This window comes from Manacus vitellinus, unplaced genomic scaffold (genome assembly GCF_001715985.3).
Source record: "Manacus vitellinus isolate BGI_N305 unplaced genomic scaffold, ASM171598v3 scaffold_12_pilon, whole genome shotgun sequence".
Classification (NCBI taxonomy): Eukaryota; Metazoa; Chordata; class Aves; order Passeriformes; family Pipridae; genus Manacus; species Manacus vitellinus.
In genome coordinates, this window is record NW_021938949.1 from 38,597 (window position 1) to 65,739 (window position 27,143).

The 27,143-nt window shown below is 40.5% G+C and overlaps 1 protein-coding gene across 6 annotated transcripts in view; it reads left to right on the forward strand.

Annotated features, from left to right (window-relative positions):
• KMT2C (lysine methyltransferase 2C) overlaps positions 1-27,143 on the forward strand; it is a 144,340-nt gene that overhangs the window by 15,617 nt on the left and 101,580 nt on the right. For all 6 annotated transcript variants that reach the window (XM_018089193.3, XM_018089194.3, XM_018089191.3 and 3 more), the window contains exons 3-5: positions 11,393-11,599; positions 14,945-15,084; positions 16,679-16,788. In XM_018089193.3, coding sequence (XP_017944682.1) covers positions 11,393-11,599; positions 14,945-15,084; positions 16,679-16,788 — 457 coding nt within the window. The remainder of the gene's footprint in view (positions 1-11,392; positions 11,600-14,944; positions 15,085-16,678; positions 16,789-27,143) is intronic.

The following is a 27,143-nucleotide window of genomic DNA, read 5'->3' on the forward strand; positions in this document are numbered from 1 at the left end:
CTGTCTTCGGAAATCAAGATAAGAGAGTTGGAGAAGCACAGGACATAAAATGAAGTCTTTCCTGTGAAATAAATTATTTGCAACTGAAAAACAGTGATTTTGACATAAGATATGTCAGAACCAGGATGGAGATTTTAGTAGCTGATAGATTAGCCAAAACTTGGCTTGTCTGTTTTTCTCTGGATCCTTCCTGAGATTGAGGCTAAATAAGAGCATTCAAGAGAAAGGCAAAGAGACATGGCCAATACTGGAACCTTTCTGAGGTAGGATATGGGAGTCCAAGAGAACTATTGACTGCAAATGGGTTTGTGGCAGGGAATCGAGCAACACATTTAGTGTTAGTGCTCAGAAAGCAATATGTTTAAAAACCTTTAAAATAAACAGAATCTGAGCCATATCGGGGTAGGGAGGCTGAAAGGGGTGAGGAATGTCCTTGGAAGGAAGGAGTGAATTATTGACCACATGTGGGGAGGGGCAGTAACATCCAGCAAAGATAAACTCCCAAGCCTGGCAGTGGCAGACGTAACGCTGCCAGCTCCGATATATCATGAGCGTCACTGGCTTTGGAGCCTTTTCCTTTGGTTGTTCCCTTTTTCTTTTTATAAGCCTTGTGAGAAGCTTCTGTCAGCCCAGGACTTATGGCTGAGTGGAATCCAGCTTCTTCGAAAGGAATCTGCTCCTTTGGTTTGTGCTGCCTGCAGGGAGCAGGGGAAGTGCAGCCCAAGAGGCAGGAAAGCAGCCAGGAGCCGGCTGTGACTTACAGCAGAGCCCACTTCCACCTTCCTCCCCTGCTCCCCACATTGTCAGCCCCAAGCATTAAAAGCTAACAAGAGTGGCCTAGAAACAATTTCATAGAAGAACAAAACACCTTTTCATTCATTTTGCTTTCTGTCTGCTCCCAGAGACTGTAAATTGTATTAATTGCACATTTTCGGTCCTTTTACCATAATCACGAAGGCGGAACATTCTTAAAATAAATAAGTAGAAGCTGAGATTTTTAAACAGCTTTTTTGATTTTGGTACTTTGACCTGCTAAGTATCTGCTCCTGTGAGCCTGTTGCTAAAACTACAAAAAAACCCCGAAACCCTGGCAAAACACCTTCCTGCTTTCCTGCTTCACTTGTAATTGGACAAAGCACTTAATTTTCATTCCAGACCAATTGCACTATTCCCCCTTGCTTTATTGCTGCTGCTAAGATCAAATCTGGAGTCTGGAGATGGAGGGCTTGGGTGCTTTATTCCATCAAAAATAAGTGGTTGGTGAACGTCTGTAGATTGCTTGAACAAAGGAAGTGGTGGAAAAGTGGAAAAGTAGCAGTAAACTTCTTTATCTTTGTTCCTTCTTTTTCTTTTTTTTGGTTTTTTTAGTCTTAAAGTGCATTACAAAACTTGCAGCTCTCAGAACACCACTTGGTGGGAAAAGAAATTGTGGAGTGGCAGAGAGAGTAGATAATCTGGGCAGAATGACACTGCAGTGATGGAAGGAGAAGCTAGATCTTTGGGCAGGAGGAGTTAGATAAAGGATTTAATATTAAAATATTTTTAAAAATTATTAAACTTGCAAAGTCAAGCACATGTTTTAGGAGATAACAATATTAAGATTAATTTTGAAATTGATTATTTCTTTTCATGCTCATATATTACAATACAATTTGTAGTTTTACATGGATATTTTTCTCCAAGGATTGTTTCTGCAGAGGATGGACCTTATGAATGACACAGGGCATTTGAAATCATTGCAGAGTTTTGCCTTTACCCTTTCAGATCTAGATCCATTTAAGCATTTACAGTATCTTCCTCTGAAGTCAGTCAGTTACTTCTGCATCTGGAAAGTGGACATAGCATTCCTTTGTGTCACAAAAATTAATTATTTAATAATAGTGAAGTAATATTTTAGCATTTATCAATGACCTGTCTAACCCAGAGTGAAATTACTGATTTGGCTTGCAAGGCACAATTAAAGACTAATACCACACACCGAAAAATGAGGAAAAAGTTAAATATTTGCTGGTTGTGTATCCTGTCTGTTCATGCATCAACTAGGGAAATGGTCTCCAGAAGAATTTTAAAACAGATCGTTGTTAAAGCAGCTCCAACATAGGGCAGGAAGGGACCTTTGGAAGTCATCTCATTCCCCTCCTTTTCCAAGGCAGCTATCTACAGCTGTCATTCCTGACACAAGCTTACATAAACTGCTTTTAAATCTTCCAGTAATAAGAACTCCATATCTTCCCTAAACAGTCCCTTCCAGTCTCTTCTTTGTTTTTACTGTTGGAAGCACTTTCCTCACGTCTAACCCACACTCTCCTCATTCTGGGTTTATTCCATTACTACTTGTACCATCTGCCAAGTATAATGGAGGACAGATTTGTGCCAAAGGGGCTTGGTTTACTTCCCCAGCATGCTTTACCTCGTAACAGAAATCCCAAATTTGTTGCTACTTTCTTTGTAGATGGTGTTTTCTTGAGCTCCAACTCTTCCCGCTGGTTTGAGTTCCTTCCAGCTGGTCCGTGTCTCTCTCAGAGCACAGAAGGCGTGCCGCACAAATGGGGCCAAAGAAGGGTTTCACAGGCAGCTGAAATCCTGCCTTTTCCTTAGGCTGAACGATTGCCATTGTGACCATGATGTATTTAATGCTCTCTTGTACAACTTGTGCCTTGTGGAATTTGACACTGTAATCAGTGACATTCATGACTGGGCCTTTAGGTTGCACAGACCTTTGCTCTGTGATTTGCTCTGTTTCACACAAACCATCCTTAGAAATGTCTTTTGCCCGGTGTGAGCAGGTGCTTGCAGCTGCTCCAGGTTTCTGGAGTCCCACTCTCAGCCTCTCACAGATGTTCTGAGGCAGTTTTTCTGTCTCTCTCCCATCCTGCTAAGGCTGCTTGTCTCCACCTGGGTCTTCCTGCTGCTTACACTCAGCTGTCCTGCACTGGTGGGCAGCCAGCTGAGCACTGGCAGGTCAGTTCTGATGTCTGGACAGATTTTCTTTCCTTGGGGAGATGACAGACAGACAGAAGCACCCCATGAGCGGGATGTCACGGCTGGCAGTCTGTCAGGCTGTGCTGAAGGACTGACCACAGTACTTGTTACAACATGGGATGCCTGCTTTGTCATAGGATTGCAGAGATCCATGATAGTCACAGGCGATGGTGGGAGTCTGGGATTTTAAGTTCTGTTCCAGTGTGGAGTGAATACAGATTTTTCATTTCTTCCAATAACACCTTTTCTGGTTTGTTTGTTTGTTGGTTTTTTTTTACCTCCAGCTTTCTTTGTCAGCTACTTGTCTTTTTTCATGTTGTTGACTTCTGTTCATATTCCCATTCTCTTTATTTTTCTAATCCTAATCTCTGCTCATCAGTTCTAATCATTATTTCAGTATCCACTTAGTTGTGGTTTATTCTTCTTTGTCTCTCCACCTGATCTGCAGTTTCCTTCCCTCATCTCCAGTGGCTCCCAGGCAGGTGTTTGTGACATGATATTTCTTCTCACACCTTTAACCGTTTTCTTGTTCATTTTCCTTGTTAGCTGTGACTGTTCTCTTCTTGCTTCCTTTGGCTTTCTGTGTGATCTGTATTATTTCCCACAGTCAGTAGTCCCGTTTCTCCATCACCCTCCATTTCCCTCTCACAGCAAACCCTCTGTCATGCCCTGCCCATTCATTCATCATTCCTTCCTCTCTTCCATATCCCAGCTGACTGAAAATACAGGCAATTTAAATGGCAAAATCTGCACTCACAGCATCCCAAAGCTGTAGTTGCAGATATGATCCCTGTGAGTGTGTCTGACCTTTGCCAGAAGGATGTTCATTCACAGGGTATGGATGGTGCATCTGGAGTCTGCTTTCACACAGGGACTGAGAGAAACTGGAGTGTGATTAGTGAAGAGAGAATTTCTGAGCTCATAGCTTCGATGTGCTAAAGCTCGGCTTGAACACATGTGATCTCCTTGGTGAGGTTGGAAACGTCGAGAGAAATGAGTTTGGACTAATTTTCATAGGCTTACAGAAAGTGTATCTCTAACTTCAAAGATCAATGTAGTAAAAGTTAAAAAGTTTTTCGCAGAACAACAGAAGGATTGATCAAAGATCTGAAGCAGCTCCAGTTAAGCAATTGAGAACCATTCTGTCTGTAAAAGATGTTACAGAAGGAAGATAAAAAGCTTCAAAATCATAGGTGGCTGTATCCTGGCTGTTCAGTTTCTTTTAATGCAAGAAACTGAGGGTCATCAAATGAAACTTTGCAGGGTTAGATGCAGAATAAAAGGAGGTGATTCTTTGCACAGCAAATAGTTGTCTAGAGTGACACTTCTTGCCAAAGGATGTGGTTTGCTGAAAATTTATGTGAGGTTAAGAACAGACTGGGCAAGTTCATGAAAGAGAAACTGAGAAGGAATATATAGGAATCACAGCTGACAGAGGGAGGCCCTGAACTGAAAGTACTGGGAGTCATGGATGGTATCATGTCTGCCCTGCTCTTTAATATCCTCTGTGCATCTGCTTACCCTACTTTGATGAAGCTTTCTTGAAAAACTGCTATTTAAAACCAAGTTGGTATATGGTAAATTTTAGTAATTTTCAGATAGTAAGACCCTACTTAATGTTTGTATGGAGTTGCCTCCAAGAGGTGCTGGCACCTCCGTGGGGTTTGTGTGGGTTCGGTGTGATTGTGGCCGCCCCTCCCTGGAAGGTTGGGTGGGGTTTGAACAACCTGGTCTAGTGGAAGGTGTCCCGCAAGGGGGTTGGAACTAGATGATCTTTGAGGTCCTTTCCAACCCAACCCATTCTATGATTTCATGGTTGATTTCCCAAGAGAGGGAATTTGGCTTGAACAGACAACGCTTTCTGAGTACAAATACCAAAGTAGGAGGCCACAGAACTTTTTATTCTTGAAGTTTTATCGGTCAGAGGTTGATTCACCTCTCAAAATTGCATAAAGTATCACCTTTCAGGTACACTCACAGTTTCAGTCTATATGGGATTGTAATTTGGGAGTACACATCAGTTCTGATGGACATTAAAGAATGATCCATATGCCTTGGAGTAGGACCTCTAAATCCAATTCATTCAGCACTGACATTCTGGTAACCCCTCCTGCATTTAGGGTATGTGAAACCCTAACTGAGCTTTAAACATTTGTTTAAATTAAAGCTGACACATACTGATGGTGAATAAGAGCATATTTTCTAAATTTCAAAATGTCAGTTAAATGTGTTGTTTTGGTGGTGTTTGGAGGGTAATGTTTTCTTTCTTTCAAATGAGAAGAGTATCATTAAGTTGATTACATGGCTGTAGAACTCCAACTGTGCTGGTTTGAAGAAATTGGAAAGCAATTATTGCCTAATGCAGTTTAATTGCTTTGTGCAAACTTTTAAAATTCTTCACCTGGAGTTCATATGAACTCCCTCCTGCCTCCTTTTTTTTCAAGGAATTTTGCTGCATAAGTTAAATATTAATTTCAAACCCAACTCTAAAAGTGTAATAGTGTCAAACCACTTCACAATTTCAAGTTGTTCTGTAATTCAGTTTCTTATTGGAAGGAGAACACTTAGTGTGTCAAATGTTTAAATACAGCTTTCAGCTGAGAACTTCTGCTTCTTTTTCTTTGTAGTATCTCCATGTTGCCCTTTGCATCCTTCTCCATCCTTAGTATCCTTCATTCAGATCAGTGATTTATTGGGTTGTTAACCCTGTGTCAGTGTGAAGCCGTTATGCATCACCTAATGAGGCTTCTTCAGTCAGTTTTCCTATCAAGCTTCTTCATTATTGTGGTCCAGGTATTTATAGCATAAATATTTTAGATGAAGCTGAAAAGCTTCATCTGAATCCCAGAGTTTTAGAATAACTTCATGTCTGTGAATATCTCACATGTATTAGAACTCACACTGATGCAGACCTTTGGTGTTGTTTCAAGCCAGAAATCTTTTTTTTTTTTTCACTTAAAAGGCAGCTTGTGGGTCTTGATTTGAATTTACATAAATGATACAATGGTGGATCTTCACCAAGGAGAAAAACAGTTTACTCTTTAAATAACACAACATAAAAGCAAAGGCAAAGTATTTTATGCGTTAACAGAACCTGGCAGAGCTAAATAAATAGTAGGTCCCCTGTAGCATTTAATTTAGCCTTTTAGCATATGTTAGAACTACTAACAGGGTTAGGTGGGAGAAGAGTTCTCATGGCCAATTCTCATCAGTCTGCTTCGGTAATCAGTACAAACAATGCTCTGAAGTTCTCTTTTGCTCCCATATATTCAACTTTATTGTGCTGAGCTTAATTTTCGTTGTGAAAAATAGACGTTAAAAGCATTTTAAGTTTCTGTAATAACTAGCGTGTGTGAAAAAGACATCCTGAAGGCATTTCCAGACCTCGATGAGAATTAGTGCATAATTCCTTCAAAAACAAACAAGCTCATAGCAAAAATTACATGATACCCTCTTCACCTTCTATTTCAACCCAAAACATGAATGCAGTAGATCTTTATGCTTTCCAAGTTGGTTTTTTTGTTTTAGCTTTAGTGCAGTTGTTATCGTGGCAAATGACAGTCAACATCTGCAACTTTGTATTTCATGTAGAGGCAATGGCTGTAGCTGGTGGATCCTACTGGAATTGCCGTGCTTTGGGTTTTCTCAGATACAATCCATCGACTTTTCCTGTTTAAACAACAAGAATGAGTCATTTTTATTGTCATTAATAAATGACAGCAAAAATTCTTTGGTAATCCCTGTGTCACAGTCGGCTGGGAAGGAGTTCGGAAAAGCTAAGAGGTGAACATCTCTTGAGCTGAATCCATGAGTTTGTACCTCTGCTGCTAACAGCTTTCCTTCATCTCCATGGGGTGCTTGGATTCCCCTGGGCATGCTCTCCTGAGGGAAGGGGACCTTTAACACCTCCCTGCAGAACAGGTGGCTGCAGGATTTCCTTTAGTCTGTTGCCTTCACCATTTAGTACTGAAAGGGTTGGATAACTCCAGGTGTCTAACTGATAATGATGTTCAGCATAGCCTGCTTGCTGTCTTCCTTGGCATTCAGCTGTGTGGGAATCCTGGAGACATGGAAGGAAATTATTCCTGTGAAAATGAGGAAGGAAACTTTATTTCCCCAGGTGTATACACAGAGTTGCAGGTCCATGGCAGTGCCTCCTACCCATGTATAAAAAATATGCAGGAGAGTGGGAGTGGGACCCTCATGTGATAGTGTTGAGGATCACTCAAACTCACATGGACCACTCTGAAGGTTTCCAGCAGCTGCACAGCACTCAAAGTGTACATCTGTGAGTTACGGGACACAGCATAAACACAACATGTTTGCTTAGCCATTCTGCACATCTGCTTGTTATCAAGGAGCCTTGGCTGCCACAGGATACCCCAGTGCCATTTCCCAGCTCAGAAGGATCCAGGAGGGGCTTCTGCTTACTCTCATATTATAGGGGAACTTGATGTGTGTTAAGTGTGGATAATCCCGATGCTCAGCCTTAATTCTGTTAAAAAAAAAAAAGTTTGGGGGACTCTCAGTTTTACCTTAATTTTCTGACTGAATATTTGCAAGCAAACTAGATGATGTTTCTTCTCCTCTGGTTGTAATTTAATATTGTGCAACTAGTTGCCCAATACTGCATGTGTTGAAATGAACTCCCTTCAACTGGAAAGTGTGTTTTAGGATGAGTCCTGATGACTGTATGTCATTGGTCAAGTAGAGGAAATAGTGACTGTGCTCCCTTCCTCCAGGATTAACTGGCTGCAGGGCATTTTGTTTTCCTTTGTCAGGAGGTGGACAGGGGAGGATTGTAGCACTTTAGATTCTTGTCAGGGGCTTTAGTAAATTCTGTGTGAAGAAGAGGCTCTGACCAAGACAACCCGATGAAATAAGAATTTGTAGAAGAAAATGGCTGCAAAAGAAGGGATGCTGAGATTGATGTGTTTCTGGTTAGAAAGGGCATCCTTCAAACGAGATCTCCTCACATGGCTTGATAGGAACAGACATTAACTTCAGACATTATTAGCCTTTTTGCCTCTTACTGCATCCTCATAACCCACTATGTCTGGTCCGTTCTGAACATAATTTTTCTTCAGTGTTATGTATTAAAATTTGTGTGCATCTGTGAAATCCTTTGGGATGAGGTGAGGCACATAAGCACCTCCTGGTAATAAACCACCTCTGCAACTTTAAACCTATATTAAAAAAGTAGCATTTGTGGGAAAAATTAGAAATTAAGTCAAAGTTACAAATAGTGATGAACTTACATTTTGGGTTGGAGCACCTAAGATATATCTTAAATGGTGTACTGGTGAGCTGCTTCTTTTTTTTTTTTCTTAGTAGCTTATAAAAAGATTTGTGACACATCGTCTCTTGCTTTTTATCCCATTTTGAATTATCCTGTTCTTAAAATATGCTAATTATGATAACAGATCTAGGGTTTGATCTTAAGAGTTGCCAGTATCTCAATTTCGCTATCTTCAGTATGAGAGCTCTTCTTGCATCACAGATTTAGATCCTCTAATTGCATATTGACATATGGAAAGTAGATTTGTAAGTACTTTCTGCAATCCTCAGCTGATAGGAAAAAATCTCTACCTTCTGCCCATACAGACATAACTTAAAATATTTACTGAGCACTTAAACTTAAAAGGCTAACGTGATGGAACTGTCCACTTTGTACTGCGTGGCAAGCCAGCCACGTGGCGTGTTGGGAGGCAGAGGAATGTGGCTTTCCTGCAGAGGGTCTCTCTAGCATCCAGATCCTGGGAGGGAGTTCACTGCCACTGGCAGCCCTTCTGCTTACCCTTCCTGAAAAGCGTGAAACCTTTCCCCCCCCCCTTTTATAATCCCTTCCCTCTGTCTCAGCCCCAGGGTCTCTTGGCAGTGGGCAGGGAATGTTCTGCTGCTCCTGTCCTTACCTTCTGTATCCGTGTGTTCACAAGTCCTTAGCGAAGGGTTCCCCCAGCACCCTCCCCGTGGTGAGCACTCGAGCACTTGCTTCAGCTGCAGTCCCCAGCTTTGCTGGAGCAGGAGCCGTAGCACAAACCATATGATTCTTGACAGCTTCACAGCTGCCCGCACCACGCTGCAGAGTAGCTGTGAAAGTCTCTGCTCCTGTTGTTTCACTCCACTCTGCTGCAGAAAAGCTACTGCTGGAAGTTGTGGTGCCGGAGCTGCCTTACAGGCTCCAGAAATATCATCTTTACTCCTGTATGCCTTTTCAAATAATACCACTTGAAAAGTTAGTATATTTTTTTTTCTTAGTTACTGTTTCATATTTCTCTTCTATAAACCTTAACATTATTGCATACTTGCTACGACTCCTCTTTAACGAGCTTTGTTTATTTGTTTGTAATTATCCTCAAGTCTTTTAATGAGCAGTGATAGTCTGTCCTAACAGGATGTATGAATAATTATTTATTCCACTGTGGATAATCTTGTGTTTGTAACTAGTGTAATTTATATACCATGGTGCTGCTTGTTTAAATCTCTTAAGTCTCCTCACAAGTCTCTTTAGTTTCAACCAGTATAAATAGCTTTGCTTTCCCTGCTTAGGAACTCTGCCTGTGAGGCCAGATCAGGTTTCACTGGCAGTCTAGTGGTTATAGTCACTGACAGACAAATAATAGTGTATTTGTTGCTCTATCACTCTGAAAGCCAGCTATAAAATAGACATATGTACTGGTTAGCTGTAACTATTCATTTTTCACTGTTCTTACACTGTCTTTATCTCTATTTTCTTTGCATTTTTTTTTTATCTTCGGGTGCCTCTTTCTAAAGATTTCTGGAGCGTGTCAGACATTTGCCATCAGCTCCGGGGGTTGTGCTGGCTCACGCTGGTCGTGTGTTCAGGCAGATCAGGGAGGGATGTGCGACTGAGGCCACGGGATGAGGACAAATGTTTCCTCACAGTACTGTGCGAGGGTATGATTTGGGTACCATGAATGAGACTTGTTTTACCTGCCCACCAACCTGCATGTCCCCAAAGGTCCATCTGCGTCGGGGAAAGTACAATCCTACCTATAGACCATTAGTAAAAGTATTTGGCTTCATTCTGGGCTTCATTTTGGGCTTGTGATATGCTGCTTCCTTCCTTAGCATCTGACTGTAATAGAAGAGCAGTTCAAAGGCATTTACATACCCACTTGTATTTTCTTTATTTTCTTTCTTTTTTTTTTTTCCTAGTGTTGCCTATGGGGAGAGCAAAAAGATCCATCTCAGATTATGTTAAACCAAATCTCAGGGGCTTTTGCTGGATTCTCAGGGGTTTCTGTTCTGGTCTTTTTCTTTCCTTTTCCACTTTCACCTTTTTCTGTTGCTGTTCCTGTCTCTCCAGGCTGAAAAGCACTCTTTATTTTTCCCACTAGAATTTAGTAAATATTATACAGGAGTTCAGCCTTAAGGTTTTCTCTTCCTCCCACTTTACTTCCCTCCTCTCACTCACGCAGCACAGAGTGTCCCAAATCCAAATGTGCCACCTTGGAGATGCACTGAAATCTATTTAAATGGAATCCAGGCATAACCAAGCCTCTATCCAAGTGCCTGATTCCCTGAGGCATCTTTTTGCGGTCTTTGGGGCATAAATACGAAGAAAACAGAATTGCTCATTTAAGCACTAAAAAAAAAAAAATGTGTTAAATGGCCTTCCTTTAATGCAAACTGCATTGCTTGCAGAAGTTCACATTTTAAGTTTGTGGATCTGTTTATTATAGAAATATTTTTCAGTAGCTTCCATATGATGTGACACAAGGAGTGCTGTCAGAGCTGTCATTTCAATCCTGTCGCTATGTTATGCATGTTAAAACATAATTGCAAATGGCACACGGCATTGCAGCGGTCACAGTTCTGTAAATATAAAATTCCTCTAGTAAAACTTCTAGACATAATTTTGTTTTTAAATATTAAAGTAAACGAAGATGTTTGGATTTTTGTATGTTTTATGCCCTGGTATGTGTGACTGTAGCTATTGCTGTGATTTTCTCATTATTCCATTTTTTTCTCCATGTTTTATGAAATACCTTTTGGTATTTGCACACTGTGTTACATATAAGCTGTATGTGCTTACAGAAGGGTGTATGTGTAGTAATGTTCTGTATGTCCTGTAATGTTCTGATGCTTCTTAGCAAGCATGTGTTTAGAGACACAGAATTTTTGAAATTATTTTAAGCATTTGAATAAGTGGGGATTTTTTTGGTTGTTTTGTTAATCATACAGTTTTGTGAACAAGAAAAAAAGTTATTTTAATGTAACTGGAAATTAGCTGGAAATAGCGTTTCTAAATATTGAATTCTGACAGCACTTGGGAGCTTTTATTGTTTTGTTATAAAGGGTTAAATCGGAGTGAAAATTACTCTTTGGTGGTGTATCCTCTGGTGGTTTTCCCCCAAAAAAGAAGTAACGATCTTCCCTTTTACAGCGAACAACTCTGCGCCTTTTGTTACTGTGGAGAACGGAGCTCATTAGGACAAGGAGACTTAAAACAATTCAGTCCAACTCCTGGGTATGTTATTCCATGGAAAAACCAGCCTTTAAATAAGAGTGAAGCCAGCGACAGCACCGATGGAGCTTGTGAGAGAACTCCAAGGCAGAACTCAGTGCCGCGCAAACAGAGAGGACAGAAGAAGTAAGTCCATTGTACGATAAACATTCACTGTTTTTGTTTTGCACGAAGTCCAGGAAGCATCTTTACTGATCCTGTATTTGCAAGAAGCACATAACTTGTATTTGTGAAAATGTGGGTTATTAACAAATTTTTTGAAGGAAAAAGCAACACGTACAAAAACCTAACCAAAAGCAGAACCCCGGAAAAACCACCACCCGAGCAGCATAGCAATAGCTCTTCTGCTTTTTAAAAACGGGTTGGTTTCTTCCCCCGAGTGAGAATCTTCAGTCTGGAAGAATGCAGAAAAGAGACATAGTTGCTGCAAAGCACAGATCTGCTTGTGAGGTGGAAGTAAAAGTATATGTGAGGGTAGAAGACGATGGACTTTTGACACTTCATGTGTTGTGTGGACTGGAGTAATGAGAAGCCTTTGCCCATCTAGTCAGCACTTTCCCCCTTGCCCTCCAGAGCTGGCGCTGGCACTGGTGTGGATGCTGTTGTAGGCACACAGCAGTGCTTCTTGCCCTCCAGGAGTGGGGTTTGCTGGCAGCTCTCCCAGCTGGATGCGTTTGGCCATCACAGGGGCAGCGCCCTGAGGCCTCTCTGAGGGATGTTGGGGGCGTCCCCAGCTCCAAAACTAGGGTTTGTGCAATGCACGGTGTGTCCAGTGATGGCGTTTGGATGTGACCCATCAGAGCCGCGCTCGCACGTCTGTTCTCACGCGGGGGTCCCGTCAGTCACCGTGGCCTTTGGCTGGTGTGGTGTTTGCGGGCAGGGGCAGTTCGTGCAGTGGCTGCTGTGAACGTGGGATGGGGCAGTAGCTGTGGGCCGTGCGGGGCTGAGGGCAGTGGTGTGATGCAGGGCCCCGGGCAGTGTGGGACTGAGGGCGGAGAGGTGATGTGGGGCTGCAGGCGATCTGTGCCAGAGGCCGGGAGTGGGCTGTGGGAATGGGCTGTGGGTGCGGGTTGAGGGCGGTGAGGTGATGTGGGGCTATGATGCGAGGCGGCGGGTGATGCGGGGCTGAGGGCGGTGAGGCTGTGCGGGGCAGTGCAGGGTTGAGGGCTGTGCCGGCTGATGGCGAGGCGTGACTGTGGGGCGGTGATGCGGAGCCGCGGGTGGTGCGGGGTTGAGTGCGGTGATGCTGTACGGTGAATGTGGGGTTGAGTGCGGGGCAGGGGAGCGGAGCCGCGGTGGTGCGGGGTTGAGTGGGGAATGCTGCCAACGGTATGTGGGGTTGAGGGCGGGGCGGGGATGCGGAGCCGTGATGCGGGGCCGTGGGCGGAGCAGGGGTGGGATGCGGTGATGCGGGGCGTGGATGCCGAGCTGCGGGAGGTCCGCGCCGGGTCCGGGGGTTGGCTGCGGGCACGGGCCCGGCCGGGGGAGGGAAACAATGAGAGAGGCGGCGGCTCTGCCAAACTCAGCCTGTCATGTGCCAGCACTCAGCGCCCGGGCACCGCTGGCTGCCAGAGAGGCTGTCCGGGGGGTTTCGTGCTCACTGATGTTTCTCAGGTGCACGTTTGTGTCATCATGTCAGGGGGGTAAGAGTGCACGTTGTGTAATGCCGATGTAGAAAAATGGGTTTTCTTAAAGCTAATAGAGGGAACCTGCTCCCCTCAGGCAGTTACTGTATTCTGCAAGTATATGAAATGCAATTTACAAAAAAGGCTACGTACAAAAGATCAGGCTGGGTTGGAAAGTGATTCTGTTCAGGGTGAGATAGCAGAGTAAATTGGGATGTTCTGTAAATGGATGGGTTTGACCTTGTGAGAAAGCTTTTTACCCAGAAAAATGCCTTGTCGGTTGGGATGTAGTTTTTCTTAAAGACTCTTTAAACTCTGGTGTTGTGAGTAGCAGTTTAATGTCAGGGGAGGCTCCACTATGAGGGTGATGAGGTGCTGGAACAGGTTACCCAGAGAAGCTATGGGTGCCTCATCCCTGGAAGTGTTCAAGGCCAGGTTGGATGAGGCTCTGAGCAACCTGGTCTAGTGGAAGGTGGAGGGTTGGAACTGGATCCCTTCCAACCCAAACCATTCTGTGATTCCACTGGACATGAGCAGTGTTCAGGAACCAGCTTTGTCAAACACAATGGGTTCATGTAATGCTTTGTTAAGGAGAGTCTTAATGTTGATAGTGTCAGAATTAGTGTCAGAATTAATAGGTTTTGGAGTGGGGTTTTTTGATGTTCAGCTTTTGTCATGATGCAAGTCGTGAAGATACCATGTAAGAGTGGAAAACTTTTACGGTTTCTTGGGTGGTGCAAGAGAAGTTGTTACTCTTTTCCCCATAAACTAAGGGTGTTTTTCATGTATTTATGAATGTAATTGGTGAAGTAAGGCATACATGGTTTCAGGAAGGCAAAGTTATCACAGTTATTCCAGTGCTTACTGTATCTATTGGCAAAAGCATACACTTGAGTTATTAATAGGAAGAGTAGGGAAATTCAAAGAACGTTAATAGAAAATGCAGCACCACCTTTCCTACCGATTGTTGAAGCATCAGTGATCAGGTCTCTTATCAGTAAGCCTAATGCACATCCTTAGATGTCTAAGATAGCTTTTGGCCTGCAGCAAATAAGGGTGGAGTTAACCACTTCTGGTTTGGTTTTGTTTGTTTGTTTGTTTTTTAATTGGGTAATTTGAGTTGTATAAATTGTTTTCTGTTGAGATTAGAATTTGGGGAAGAAATTAATAAGGTTGTAAAGTAGACCCTGCCATGTCAGCACAATATAGTAGTCTTTATATCACTGCATTTTTTAATTCCGCTCTCTGTCCCCCTTTTTTTAACATCTTGATGGCATTGTATAAAAATGTTTATTTCCAAACAGCTTTGTGAGTCCTGGTCTCTTTTCTACTTTCCCCTTGTAGTTGCTGTATTTTCTATAGGCCCCTCACCTCTGTCAGTCTCCTTTGAGATACTGTCAGTGCTGTACCCTGGGCCAGCTATTGCAGGGAGAAGGGCTTATGAAAGCTGCAGCCTGTGGTTGCCACTTGCACCACTCTTTTCTTCCTTCTGCACCCCTTCCTCCCCAGAGTAACACAGACTGATTGCTGTTACCTAAGTGTCCATTCTGAGGGTTGGGCAAGTTTAATACCGAGCAGAATTAAAAAAGAAGCACGTGTGTCCTGAAGCATTGGAAGAGCACAGGCTTGTTTACTGAATAGCAGTTTTAACTGAAAACTCTTAATGAGGAAAATGTTTGGCTAAAGTCTGAGGAAGAAAGACTTTAGTACATGTCGATTTATATTTTATCATGTTGGGAAAAATTTTTACTCTCCTACCCTGACTTTTGGATCATTTGCAAGTGTCTGGCTAATTGAACAAAGAATGTGGTTGCTTCTAAGTGTGTTTTTCTGCTCCCTGATACAGATCTCGGTTGAGTATAGCGTCATGTACAAGTGTAAGCACCCAAACTGCTTCTGACGATCAGGTTGTCAAAGTCTGGGATGAACTCAGTTTAGTTGGCTTACCAGATGACATTGATGTTCAAGCCTTATTTGAGCCAACAGGTAAGATCTGTTGTTATCCTCCTTTCTTTCCCTCTCCAGTAGTAGTACAGTAGCTTTAATGACAGTGAGTGAAGTTTTACAGCTGTTGATTTTCTGTGCTCTGTGTTTGTCAAGTGTTTGATGGTACTTTGGTAGCTTTTTCCCATGTTAGATGGTGGTTTTGTATAGACTCCTCTCCAAGTACTGGACAGAATCCTCAGCTTTGTCTGGGGAAATATTTGTAATCTACTCCTGAACTGGTGTTCAGGTAGTAATACCTTCAGTAGCACAATTCTGTTTTGGGTAGAAAAGGAAAAAGCAATGAGGCACAGCTTTATATGATTCTCAAAAGTCTTAATCCTTACTTTACCTAATCTCCTGCTGGAAACAGTGGATTTAAAAGAGCAGCCTTGCTAGAGCAATAGCAGCATAAAACACTTGTGTGTTTCCAGAATCTGCAGGTTTCCTGTCAGAAAAATCTCTGGTTTGTCATCTGCTCTTTCATTTTAATGGAACTTTTCTATTAACTCAGTTATGAGTTACTTTCTCAGAAAGCTGCTATGTCCAAATGCTTTGATGACAGTAGTCCACTCACATATTTGGCCTCAAAAGATGTAAAGATATTTGTGTGATGATATAAATGTCATTCTTTTGTGAGTGTGAAAACTTATTTCAAAGTCTAATTAAAAGGAAAAAAATTAATTGTTTTGTTTAAATGGTTACACCACAGTGTGTGTGGGGGGGTGGGGGGGTTATCAATCTACATTTTTAAAGTTGCTGTTATTTGTAGATGACTCTTCCCAAGCCTGTACAGAGATTTTTTGGGATTTTGTTGTTGTTGTGGTTTGAATGATTAAGTTGACCAAACATATAATTTCAATAGCTAATGTAAAGCATCATTATTAATCCTTTATAAAGCTGTCACAGAGTTCCTCTGGAAGTATGCATCATTTACACTGTGCTTCCCAGAATTAAATTAGGAACTTCTTTTAAGAGATACCTGTTGAATTCTGTGAATTCTAAATTTTTCTGTTGCGTAGGTAAACATTTCTAGTTTTATCTCTATAACATTTGTTATATTGACACAGGTTTCTCAGTCATTTATGTGGTGCTTCTGTTCATGCTGTATTTTGAGCTTTTAAACATTTTGTGCAAGAATTCTAAAGCATCACATGAGCATGTTCTACATGAACATACAGATCTGTATCCAGTCCTTGGGAGTCCTAAGTTAAGAGTACAAACATAGGCAAATGTTATCTACAGTGAAATATAAGATCAAATGTAACTCTGTGTGTGTGGCACACAAGCATTGAATGTAGAATCGTAAAGTCATGGAATCCCACACTGTGGGGTTATATAACTGTGGTTATATGAAATTTAGAAAATTAGAAACAGATATACAGGTGTGTTATGTATAAAAGCAAACAGCAGAATATTTAGTGACTGATAGTAACTGCAATATATTCAGCGTGTGATAACGTAGGCACTGAATGTCACAACAGGAAAAAAGGAGGAAGAGACTCTCTGCTCTGTCTGGTGAGTGTTTACTGCTGGGACTGAGTTCCATACTTAGAGGAAGTACAACCCAAGCTCTTTCTCTTCCCTGCTGCATTAGGTCACTGCTGGGCTCATCACCGCTGTGCGGAGTGGTCATTGGGAGTCTGCCAGACTGAAGAGCAGCTATCGGTGAACGTGGACAAAGCTGTTGTCTCAGGGAGCACAGAAGTGAGTAAAAGCACTTGAATGCTCGAGCCTGTGAAAAAAATACACATTTGTAATAAGGTTTCTTCGTGCAGGTCTTTGTGATAAAATCTGCCGTTGCAATTTATTAAAAAGGCTTAGGGAGTTGCACGGAGTATGTTGTTAATTAGTTTTGAGGTAACTAGAGTGTAAGAAGTACCAGACTGACCAAAAACAAATTAGAGACAAAATCAAAATAGAGTTCAAATTAGGAAACACTCTGCTAGGCAGAGGAAATATTCGTGTTGCCAGTTTATATTAACTATGTGACTCAAATGTAATAAATTTCTCAATTACTTTCATACCAATTTCAAAAAAGCAGGTTAGTATAGAAATATAGGTTAGTTTCTTCCACAAAATGTTAAATAGGTACTTTAAATACTGATAGAAATACCTATGTAAATATTTAATCTTTTAGTTTGAAATGGTAATGTCTTTGGATAAGTAGGTACCTTTGAAAAGGGTGGACTCCTTCTGGTGTCCCATTCTGATAGCATTTTGAAATGTTGAAGATGTATTTCACGTTGTTTTTACCACATGTAGCCATATTTTTTTGTCATATTTAATCACGTATGATGGGGGTTTTAATAATTTTATTATTTTTTATGTTAAGTCAGCCATGCTATCAACAGATCTGTGTCATTTTTACTGTTTTTCCCGTGATCATGCTTAGGCCTTTTTTTACTTGAGTATTCTTATTTTTCATGCATTATATTAGGACAAAAAAATTCTGCAGAAGATGCTAATAGATATTCTCCATTGTGTGGGCTAAAAAACTGCTTTAAATCAGTGTTAGATACATAGATTCAGCTTTCCTTGAACCTTCTAATTCTTCTCATACTGAATTGATGCTTTGTTTTGAATAATTTAATTGATTTCTGTGTTTCTGCTTTCAAAATAAAAGACTATTCAGAATGAATGAACCTGACAATATTAAGCTCCAGATGAGCTTGCAAATGTTAAAATATTTGTATCTGTGTGTCTATATATAAAAGACTACAATAAGAATTGAAAGAACATCCAAAATTGAGTACTTATTCTTTTATCTCACCCCTGAAAAGTCTTTGTCCCCTTGTTTTTTGGCTGATGACGGTGGCTTGGAGTCATTTTGTGATCAGCTCATTTCCATCAACAGTCATTTTCATTGTAATATTCTGATTTCTAACAGAAGTCCTGTTTGAGGGGTTCAGGTCTGTGCTTTACTCTGTTGAATTTTGTCGTGTTTTCGTTATTTCAGTTTCATTTCTTTCTGTGCGGTACCTTCCTCCTCCCCTGTGCCCTGGGGTGAAGGTGCCTCACCGTTAACTCATCAGTACCTCTTAAGTTTTGCATAGATGTTTTTAATGGATGTATTTAACTAAGAGTTTTTGAAGAATGGCACATCCCTCTGGTGTTGCAGTTTCTATTTTGTCCCTGTCCTTTCACGTGCTGTGCTGTAGCTTCGCTACCGAGCTTTTCGAATTCTGCAAGTAATTTTTAGGTACCCCTGTTGCACAGGTTTCAGTGCAATGCAGAGAGAGCAGAGAACTTCAAATCAGCTGCTATTCTGCATATTTTCTCTTCAACCTTTGCTGGAACCATTGAGAAACTTCCTTTGTGTGATACAGCAGTCAGCTAGTGAAGAATGAGACCGATTTGGTTATTCTCTTTTATCCTTCTTGTGATGTCCCCAGGGAGAGCAGAGTAAAGGCACAACTGTGAGGAATAGCTAGATGGAATGGGATTTCGTTATCCCACGATCACACCAGGGAATCGTTTGCTTTTTATTTTTTTTTCCAAAAAATAAGGAATAAACTCTTCTGTAGTTCGCTGTTCCTGACCACAGAGCAGATATATAGGGGTTGCTCAAAGAGTTTGTGTAGAATTGGTTTGGAGCTCAAGTAATTCTCTATTTGCTTGTGTCCAGGCTGTAGTGCTTGGTAATAATTTTTCCATTACTTTTTAACTTGTCTCTAAGATAAAGAAGGCAGAAAAAAGTATAAGGTGCTGGTTATCCTATGTGATAGTAGAAAAGCTCAAGGGAAGATATTTTCTTTGTGTGAGAGATTTTTAAAAAACTTTGAATGAAAGGTGTAATAATAAATTTAATGTATGTTTTTGTGTTTACAACATCTTTGCATTTGGGCTTCTTTCTAGTGTGATGTTACTGCATTTTAAAAGAAAAGTTCTGTTTAGATGTTCTGAATACTGCTGGCAATGCAGATGCAAGTATGTGCTCAGGGCACCCAGAAAAATAATTTAAATAAAACCAAACTGTATGCTATTTCCTCTATTTGCCACCAAATTTGCTTTGGGTTTTGTTGTTGTTTGCTTAGTTGGGGATTTCTGTCTTCTTGGAAGTCCTTCTGGCATGAGGGACTGGTTTATGATGTGGTCTGCAGCATTGACATCTTTCCTTAGCTGGGAAAGTACATTTTCTTTTCCTTCTGTTCATGTAAAAATGAATTTTTGAAGTGTTACAAACTTTTGATAGTATAGTGTGTTGGTTTAGGCATTTTAATTTGCAGAGAGCAAGCATTTTTTTGGGCTGTTCTTACCTTGAAGGTCTCTTTAATTTGTAAGCTACATTCATGTTTCTCATTAGTTAGGCTGCCTATTGTTTGCAGATCTGTTTTAACTGGATATGACAGTGTTTCTTATTACTCTGTTTACCAGTTGAGATGTCCATTTGGCTTCACTGAACTTGTGACTGCATTAGTAAAGCTTGTGTGGACATGTTTCATTGACCTGTTCCAAAGTATGTATGTTAATTCATTTGGGTTTTCTTCCTGGCCCTTATTTACTAAGTACAACACTGTGGAGATCTCAGTATCTGTGAATGTCTCACAAAATACCCTGCTTAGCATATCTTTCTTCTTCAGTTCTTTCTTTTGATTCACTCATTTTGAAGGCCTGGCAAAGACATCTGACCAGCTCATTTCATGTATTTGTGTCTAGACAGAGGCGGGTTCTTTGACTTTCTTTCAAAGCCTTGGGTTTGCTGTTCTTTACTATTCATGAGTGCACATACTCTGTAGGTGTGAGGTGTTTGAAGTCCTGTGTGTCGTGTTGGTTTATGGCAACAGACAAAGAAAAGCTGGAATATGCAGTCAGGTTTGTGGTAGTAGCTGTGCTCTGCCCTCACGGGTGGTGTAGGTGCCTCACTTCATCTCACTGCTTGTCTTGCTTATCTCAGCAGGGCAGTCATGGATTTTCCCAGAACTCCTTTCCAAGTTTAAAGGGTCATAAGGAAGAACTGGTGATCCCAGTGACAAGCATAGTGCCAGTGCTTTTCTCTCTTAATAATTCACCTAATTATCCATGGAACTTGTACAGTATGTAAAGTAAAGAGCCTCAACACCCAGAAATGGCAGTTCCTTCCCCCAGTTTCATGAGGTTTTGGAGTAATTTTGTTTCAAGTTTTGGAAGAAAAGAACTCCTCAAAATATAAATAGGGAAGAGAAAAGCTCCAGTGATTTGTTTGATCCAAAACTTAACTGAATTTTCTTATAATTCATAAGTGTTTTGCTCAGTATATAAAGATCACCACAGTAAAGAAAGCTGTCATGTTGTTAGCTTTATGAAGATAGACTTTTGTTGATAAGGTGTTTCTGGAAATATTTGGGATAAGATGCAAAGATGATATGAAATGGAGACTTAGTAAGATAAACTAAGTAAAGGAAACTGATTGAACAGAAATCAGATTTTTCTGGAAAAAAAAAATGTGGACGAGCAGAGTTTTCAGCTTTCTCTTGTATTTCTGGCTTCAGTCTTATGCTTTTTTAACCATGCTGCTTTTTTATATTTGGAAATGTGAACTTACTGGCATTACCATTTTAAATGTAGAGGCCTTTAAGGCTTGCATCTGCTCAACTTTAACAAGAGTGGTTTCTGAAATATTTTCAGGTATCTTTTAAATACTGCTTTGTAATTTTCATGTTTATTTTACATATATTGAGTAGATTGCTGTTTCTCTAAAGCTTACTACTTGTCTGCCTTACACTGTCTAGCCATAACTCCTCTGTATGCTACAGAGTCCCAAATAAGGTGAGCTGCTTTTTTTTCCCCCCAATATGTAAGTAGCTCAATTCAAAGAGTGAGTTTAAGGAAATCGCTATTGTGTTTGAACTACTTTTGAACAAACTGTGCACAAGAAAGGAATGCAATGGTAACTTTCCCAGCCAGCTTTCTTTTCTGATAAGATGTAGAAAGCAGTTTCCAAATCTGGGAGGGTTTGTCAAGGACACCAAAGGCAAAGAAAACGGTGTTGATGGAAACCAAGAAGGAGGTTCCTATCTTCTTAAAGACTGAATAGGAGAAACATGGTAGTAATGAAAAGTCTAAAGCAGTCATTGCAAAATTCTCTATTACTCTGTTTCTGTTTTATAAAATGTGGATTTCTGTTTGCTTTGAAATTCTCTATAGCTGTTTACATATTTATCTACTTCACAGCTTTTTTGTTTTTTTTTCCAGTAATACTCAAGTGTTTCTTCAGGACCAAGACTCTTGCAGCCAGACAGCTGAAAAATCACTGTAGTCTTCTCCCACCCATCCTTTTTTTTTTTAGTTAGTTAATCAGGGCAGTGTCTCCTCTCTCTACAAGGCAGCTGTTTGCAGCTCCTGCTGGGTTTCTGCAGGCAGTGTTTGGCATGTTGTCCCTGCTGAGAACTGGAGGACTTGTTGCCTTGCAGAGAGGCTAATCAAGAGTGTCTTGCCTTGTTCCAGGCTCAAAGTGATCTGCTTTTTTGACACTCCTCTCTCCTGTCAGCCCTTTTCACATGGTAACACAGCCTTGATTATTTTTTTTTAAGGCAGCTTCCCTTGAATTCTGTCACCAGAGGATCAGGCTGTTAGTAGATGCTTCCAAGTTGGGACATTGTTACAAGGCTTGCATATTAAATGTCTCACTCACCCCTTTTCATCCACTGTTTATAATTCTTTGCTCCAGACTCGATTCTGGCTAGACCAGAAAGAAATAAATTGAGGGGAAAGTTGGGGAACATTTAAAAGGTTTATACATCTTCTAAAAGGGTTTGTCCATATTTTGTATATCTTCACCCCTCAGCCTCAATACACTTCTCGTCTTGTTGAAACTTTTCCATGTTAGTGGTATGTGTGTGTTTTATTTGTGCTGCTTTAAGTTGAAAACCAATTTGGCTAAAATGAGACTTCCTTTTGTTGTTCCATGTGTGTAAAAGTGAACAACAACATCCTAATATACTGTAAACTTCATAAACTGTGGAGGATTGTGCCCATTTAGCCGTAACAATTTTTCATCTGGTTTTAGTTTTTGTGGACAAAAACTGTGATAAATGGTTTAGATGACAGAAACCCACATGTAGGGATGGTGTTGGCTTCATATATGTCTCAACCTAGAGGAACAGAGCATGGAGTGATGCCTTTTTTTTCTAGAGTGCAGGATTTGCAATTCCTTGATGCTGTAAAACCTCCCTTCTTCCTTTTTCTTTATTGGAAGAGCTACTAATTCTTAAAGCCAGGGGAAAACGCATTAAGAGAATATCATTTATCATAATTTATACCATTTCTGGGCAAAGTCCTCTGTATTTGCCTATTTTTCAAGGACAAGCTTTGTAACGTGAAACTGAATGAGCAGCTCTGGAATTCGGAAGTTCCTCTCCCAACTCTTGAATTTTTTATGGTTCTTTAGCTCACACAAGGCACTTGGCTTCCCCTCCTCTCCCTTCACTGCAGCTTGGGAGTGACTACCTGGCTGCTCTTTGGTGTGGCTTCTGATTTTATCTTACCGCGGGTTTTTTCCTGTAGTTGCTTTTGTCCTGCAGCTGAGGAAGGAAGTACTGCAGGAAGTATTCTTCCAAAATAACGTCTCTACTTTTTTTATGGGTGGCTGTCTCTTAGAGAACTCTGGCACAGAATGTGCTAGTGAAAGACTAGAGGAGTACTGACATATGTCTCATCAAGAAGACACTTGCATGTGCTTTAGGTTGGTACTTTCGTTCAGCTCCTGGCATGTTTTAGACAAACTGTAACAGTTCAGCAGTGGGGGCCATGGGTTATTTTAGTTTTGCATGAATTTCTCTCTTGTTATTTTGGGAGTTTCTCTAGAGATTTGTCACCTTTTCCCTGCTGTTGAAGACAAGTGTTGTTTTTAAAGGACCATAGTGACTAAGGCTACACGTTTGGTAGCAGTTTAACACTGCAAATTATCTTCCGTGAATTACTCTATTCCAGAGTGGTTTGGATTTTGATCACCTAAAGCCAGATCCTTTGTGTCTTGGAGCATATGCATCAGATTGTTTTTACAGCTTGTTGATGACATCAGAAAGGCTATGTCAGTGTTTTATAACTGTATTTTCCAAATTCTGCAAAGCACCTGCATTATCTTAAAGTTATCATAGTTGGCTGTGGTTTACTGTGTGTAATTCTTCTGGTACACTTTTGTACTAAATGATGTCAGTACAGCTTTGGTAAATCTGTTCAGGTTCAAGAAATGCAATGGGACCTGTATGTGTGTTCAGATTTTTGCAAGTCCAGCAGTTTGAGGACAGATATTTGCCTGCTTAGTAAGACCTACAGTTTAATTCTCATTAGTTTAAGGTATTCTTTTGTTTGAGCCAAAATAAACTTTACCATGTCATATTGTAGTTCATTTGAGATCATCGAATCACATAATGATTTGGGTTGGAAGGGATATTAAAGATCAATTCCAACCCCCCTGCATGGGCAGGGACACCTTCCCTAGACCAGGTTGCCCTGAGCTCCATGACAGGACAAGGGGGAATGCCTTCAAACTAAATCAGGATAGGTTTAGTTTGGATTTAGACTGGAAGAAATTCTTCCCTGTGAGAGTGGTGAGACACTGGCACAGTTTCTCCTGAGAAGTTGTGGGTACCTCATCCCTGGAATTGTTCAAGGCCAAGTTGAACAGGGCATTGGACAACCTGGTCTTGTGAAAGATGTCCCTGCTTGTCACAGGGGGAGTGGAGCTGGATGGTCTTCGATGTCCCCTCAACCCAAACCATTTTTTGACTCTGTGATTCTGTTTTTTCCTTCTGCGGTGAAACACAGAACAGAAACATATAAATGACACTTCCCACAGATAAAGAGTATTGTTCCCTATCAAAACACAGCACCTTTAAAACTGCAGCTTAGGACTTGGCTTTCAAAAGACAGTTTTCAGTTTCCCCAGTTGTGTCATAGATCACATTTTCTAGAACAAAATAAAATACATTTTTCTGTATCCCTGCTGGTATTTAAGACAGTGAAGTAATAGTTAAAACAGAGTAAATGCAAATCAAGAACTTAACGCTTCTCTGCTTCTAACATGTTTTTGTAATTATTTTGGCACATAAATTATGGATACCTTGGGATCTAATTAGACTCCACACTTGCATGTGGATCTTCAGTGGTGTATTTAAAAGTTTTAAAGGATTGCTCTGAACTAGAGTGGTCTATCTGAATAGTGTGGTCATAAAGTGAGAGGCAGTAGCATGTGGGAAAAATGTGGCTAAAGTAAAGACTAAGCACTTTTGATGAATGAAGGAGTCTGAAAATTATTTTAATTTTGAGTTTTTCATTTATTGAGGGGAAAAAAAGAACTTCATTTATTTTCCTAGTCTTTCTGATGTGTTTCCTGCTCATGAATGCTTTGGTACTGGGGTAAGTCTGGGTATGTTACTGAAGGTCTGGTTGTAAGTGTTGCTTGTGGCAGTGTAATTGAGGTTTGCTGAATGAGGAGCTGATCTGTTTTTTCTTCCCTCATCAGTTGTTAGATGGGTTGATATTGCAGATTTACACTATCTGATGTGAGATTCACTGTTATCATTAAGTCACTTTTCAGGTCAGCCAACCAGTGAAAAAATTAAGGTATAAAAAGCTGCAGAACTAAATTGAAACTATTTCATTAAAAACTTGTTTATAGAATAATCTTATAAATATTAGACTTTTTCCCTAGCCAAAATCTTATTTAAATAAATACAATTTTTTTTTTAGTTATTTTCTCATAATTTAACACTGTTATTGTTAACATTCCAGTAAAGCTAATACTATGCTTCAGTGTGTTAAGGTCTTTGGAATTTTTACAAGTGGAAAAGTTTATTATAAATATGAAGAAATATTTATTTCAAGGCTATATGACACATACCCAATGTAGCACTTTTTTAAAATTAGCATCTCAAGAACAAAAGATGTTCTTTTATTTAGAGACATAACACACTGTCCTCTTCATGTGCTAATACAGAGAGTATCAGTATGCCAAATATTGGCAAAGTGTTTGATTTGGAGCTTTTTCTGGGTGCTTTTTGGGGAGTTTGTTTCTTAACAAGTGCAAATACTTTAATGTGACTTTTCGATCTCTGTAGTAGTTCCTTGCCTGATAACCTGTTATCATCATGATTCTGACCTGTTGGTTAGAAGGAGGATCACATGTTCATGTGAGACCTATTTAGCTATAGCTAATTTTTATATCGTCTTCATCATGTTGATTGCATTTATAAGAGGAAGGCAGCCTTTAATTTGTGAATCAAAGTTTGGAAGAGAATTTTTCTCCTCAGATGAAGCAGAAGGAAAGATGTACATTTTTAAACAACTTTTTTTTTGAAATTTTTCTTTTGATGTGCTTTGTTCTCTGAGCCTTCTGTGAAATAACATCTGTTTGTATCCCTACCTATTTGTTTTCAAGTATATGAAAAAAATATAGTGAATTTATCTGCATAGCAAGTAGTGCTGTCAGTGCACATTACAACTCACTGATCAGAGTGAAACTGTGTCTTGTTCCTTTCTTGACCCATAAGAACGAAGTTCTAGAGCTTAACCCCTGCCAGGTGTTGCAGAGGGACAGTGACCAGTGCATGGATGCTAATATATACACTTTAGGTTTAAGTAATAAGCTTCTTTTTAGAGTAAGGGAGGACTTTATAAATTGTCTCTTTTTTCCAATGCAATAATAAAATTTCTCTTCCTTCTTTGCTCGGTTCCTCCTGCAATTTTGTGGCCTGAGCAGAAGCACAATGCCATTATCCCTGTTAAAGAAGCAACTGGACGTGGCACTTGGTGCTCTGGTCTATTTGACAAGGTGGTGATCAGTCTAAGGTTGGACTTGATGATCTCAGAGGTCCAACCTAAATGATTCTGTGATTTCTGGCAGATGAATCCACCTAAATGATTTTTCCCGCAGTAACTGCATTTCTGGAATTCCTAGCAAGCAAGGAAGGAAAACACTTGGATTACTTAGGCAGCGCAGAGTGTCTTTCCTCAAGATGGTTTGTGTGGCATCAAGTAAAGGGAGATCTTTGATTTTTCAGCCTCATCCATTGCTCTTTCTCTCCCAGTGCAGTGGCTCCTGCAGGTGCCAGGAGGAGGTTCTGGGGGAGCTCACCCTGGGAGAGCTGTTTTGCCACTGAAGTAGGAAAGCAGAGTCAGCCTTAGAGTTTTCAGTCTGTGGGTGTTTTTCAAGCTGAATGCTTTGAAAAATGCACCTTTCTTATCTCCAGATGTTGAATAGGTGGGTACTGGAATCGAGAGAGAGATTGTTGCTCCAAAGGCATTTCTGGGAGAGTTTTGATGCTGAAGAGACGACAGGCATTGCGGATGCTGAGGGCAGTCTGTGAGGTGTAAGATGCAGATAAAATGGACCAGGGGCACAGAAGGAGACAGAAGCAGCAATAGCCCAGCACTGAAAGCCAAAAAGCCTAGCTGAGAAACTTGAAAGGCCGATGTTCCTGGAGGAATTTCCAGTGCAGGTTTCCTTTATTCAGTAACATTCACTGAAATAATTTACTGAAAGCTCTGAAGTGAAATTGTTCAGTGTGTGTTCCAAACTGCTGAAGTGTGTTTCACGAAGACCTTTTCTTCCTTTTGCATGACTTGAGTGGAAAACACTTTTTTTTTTCATAATACGCCCAAAGAAAGTCTCTATATTTTTTTTCTCCTCCAAATCCCCCCCAGTGTATTTCTTACTCTGAGCATTAAGGCAATGACCTAATAGTTCACTAATATTTTATTTCAAGATTCTATAATCCATGGGGAGTTATGTGTTAAAACCAGGGTGAAACTGATCTCTGAAGAGCACAGAAAGCTCACTACAGGAAAATTGCACTGTGGCTTAAATTAAGAATGTACCTTCTTCCTCGGCTAACGTTACAGTTTGCTGGTGGGACTGACCCATTTCAGGGCTTTGTAGTAGAACATGAGAATGTGGATACTTGGGCTTTTCCTTTCTCCTGTCTTTCTGTGCTCAGCAGCAGTGGTGTAGTCCTTCAGTGTCTGCAAACCAGAGAGAATTACAATGCAATGTCCCCAAATTTTATATATGGAACACAGAAATGACAAGGTGTTATTTCAAATATATATAAAATTATTTGCAAATGTAATTAAAGTGTTAT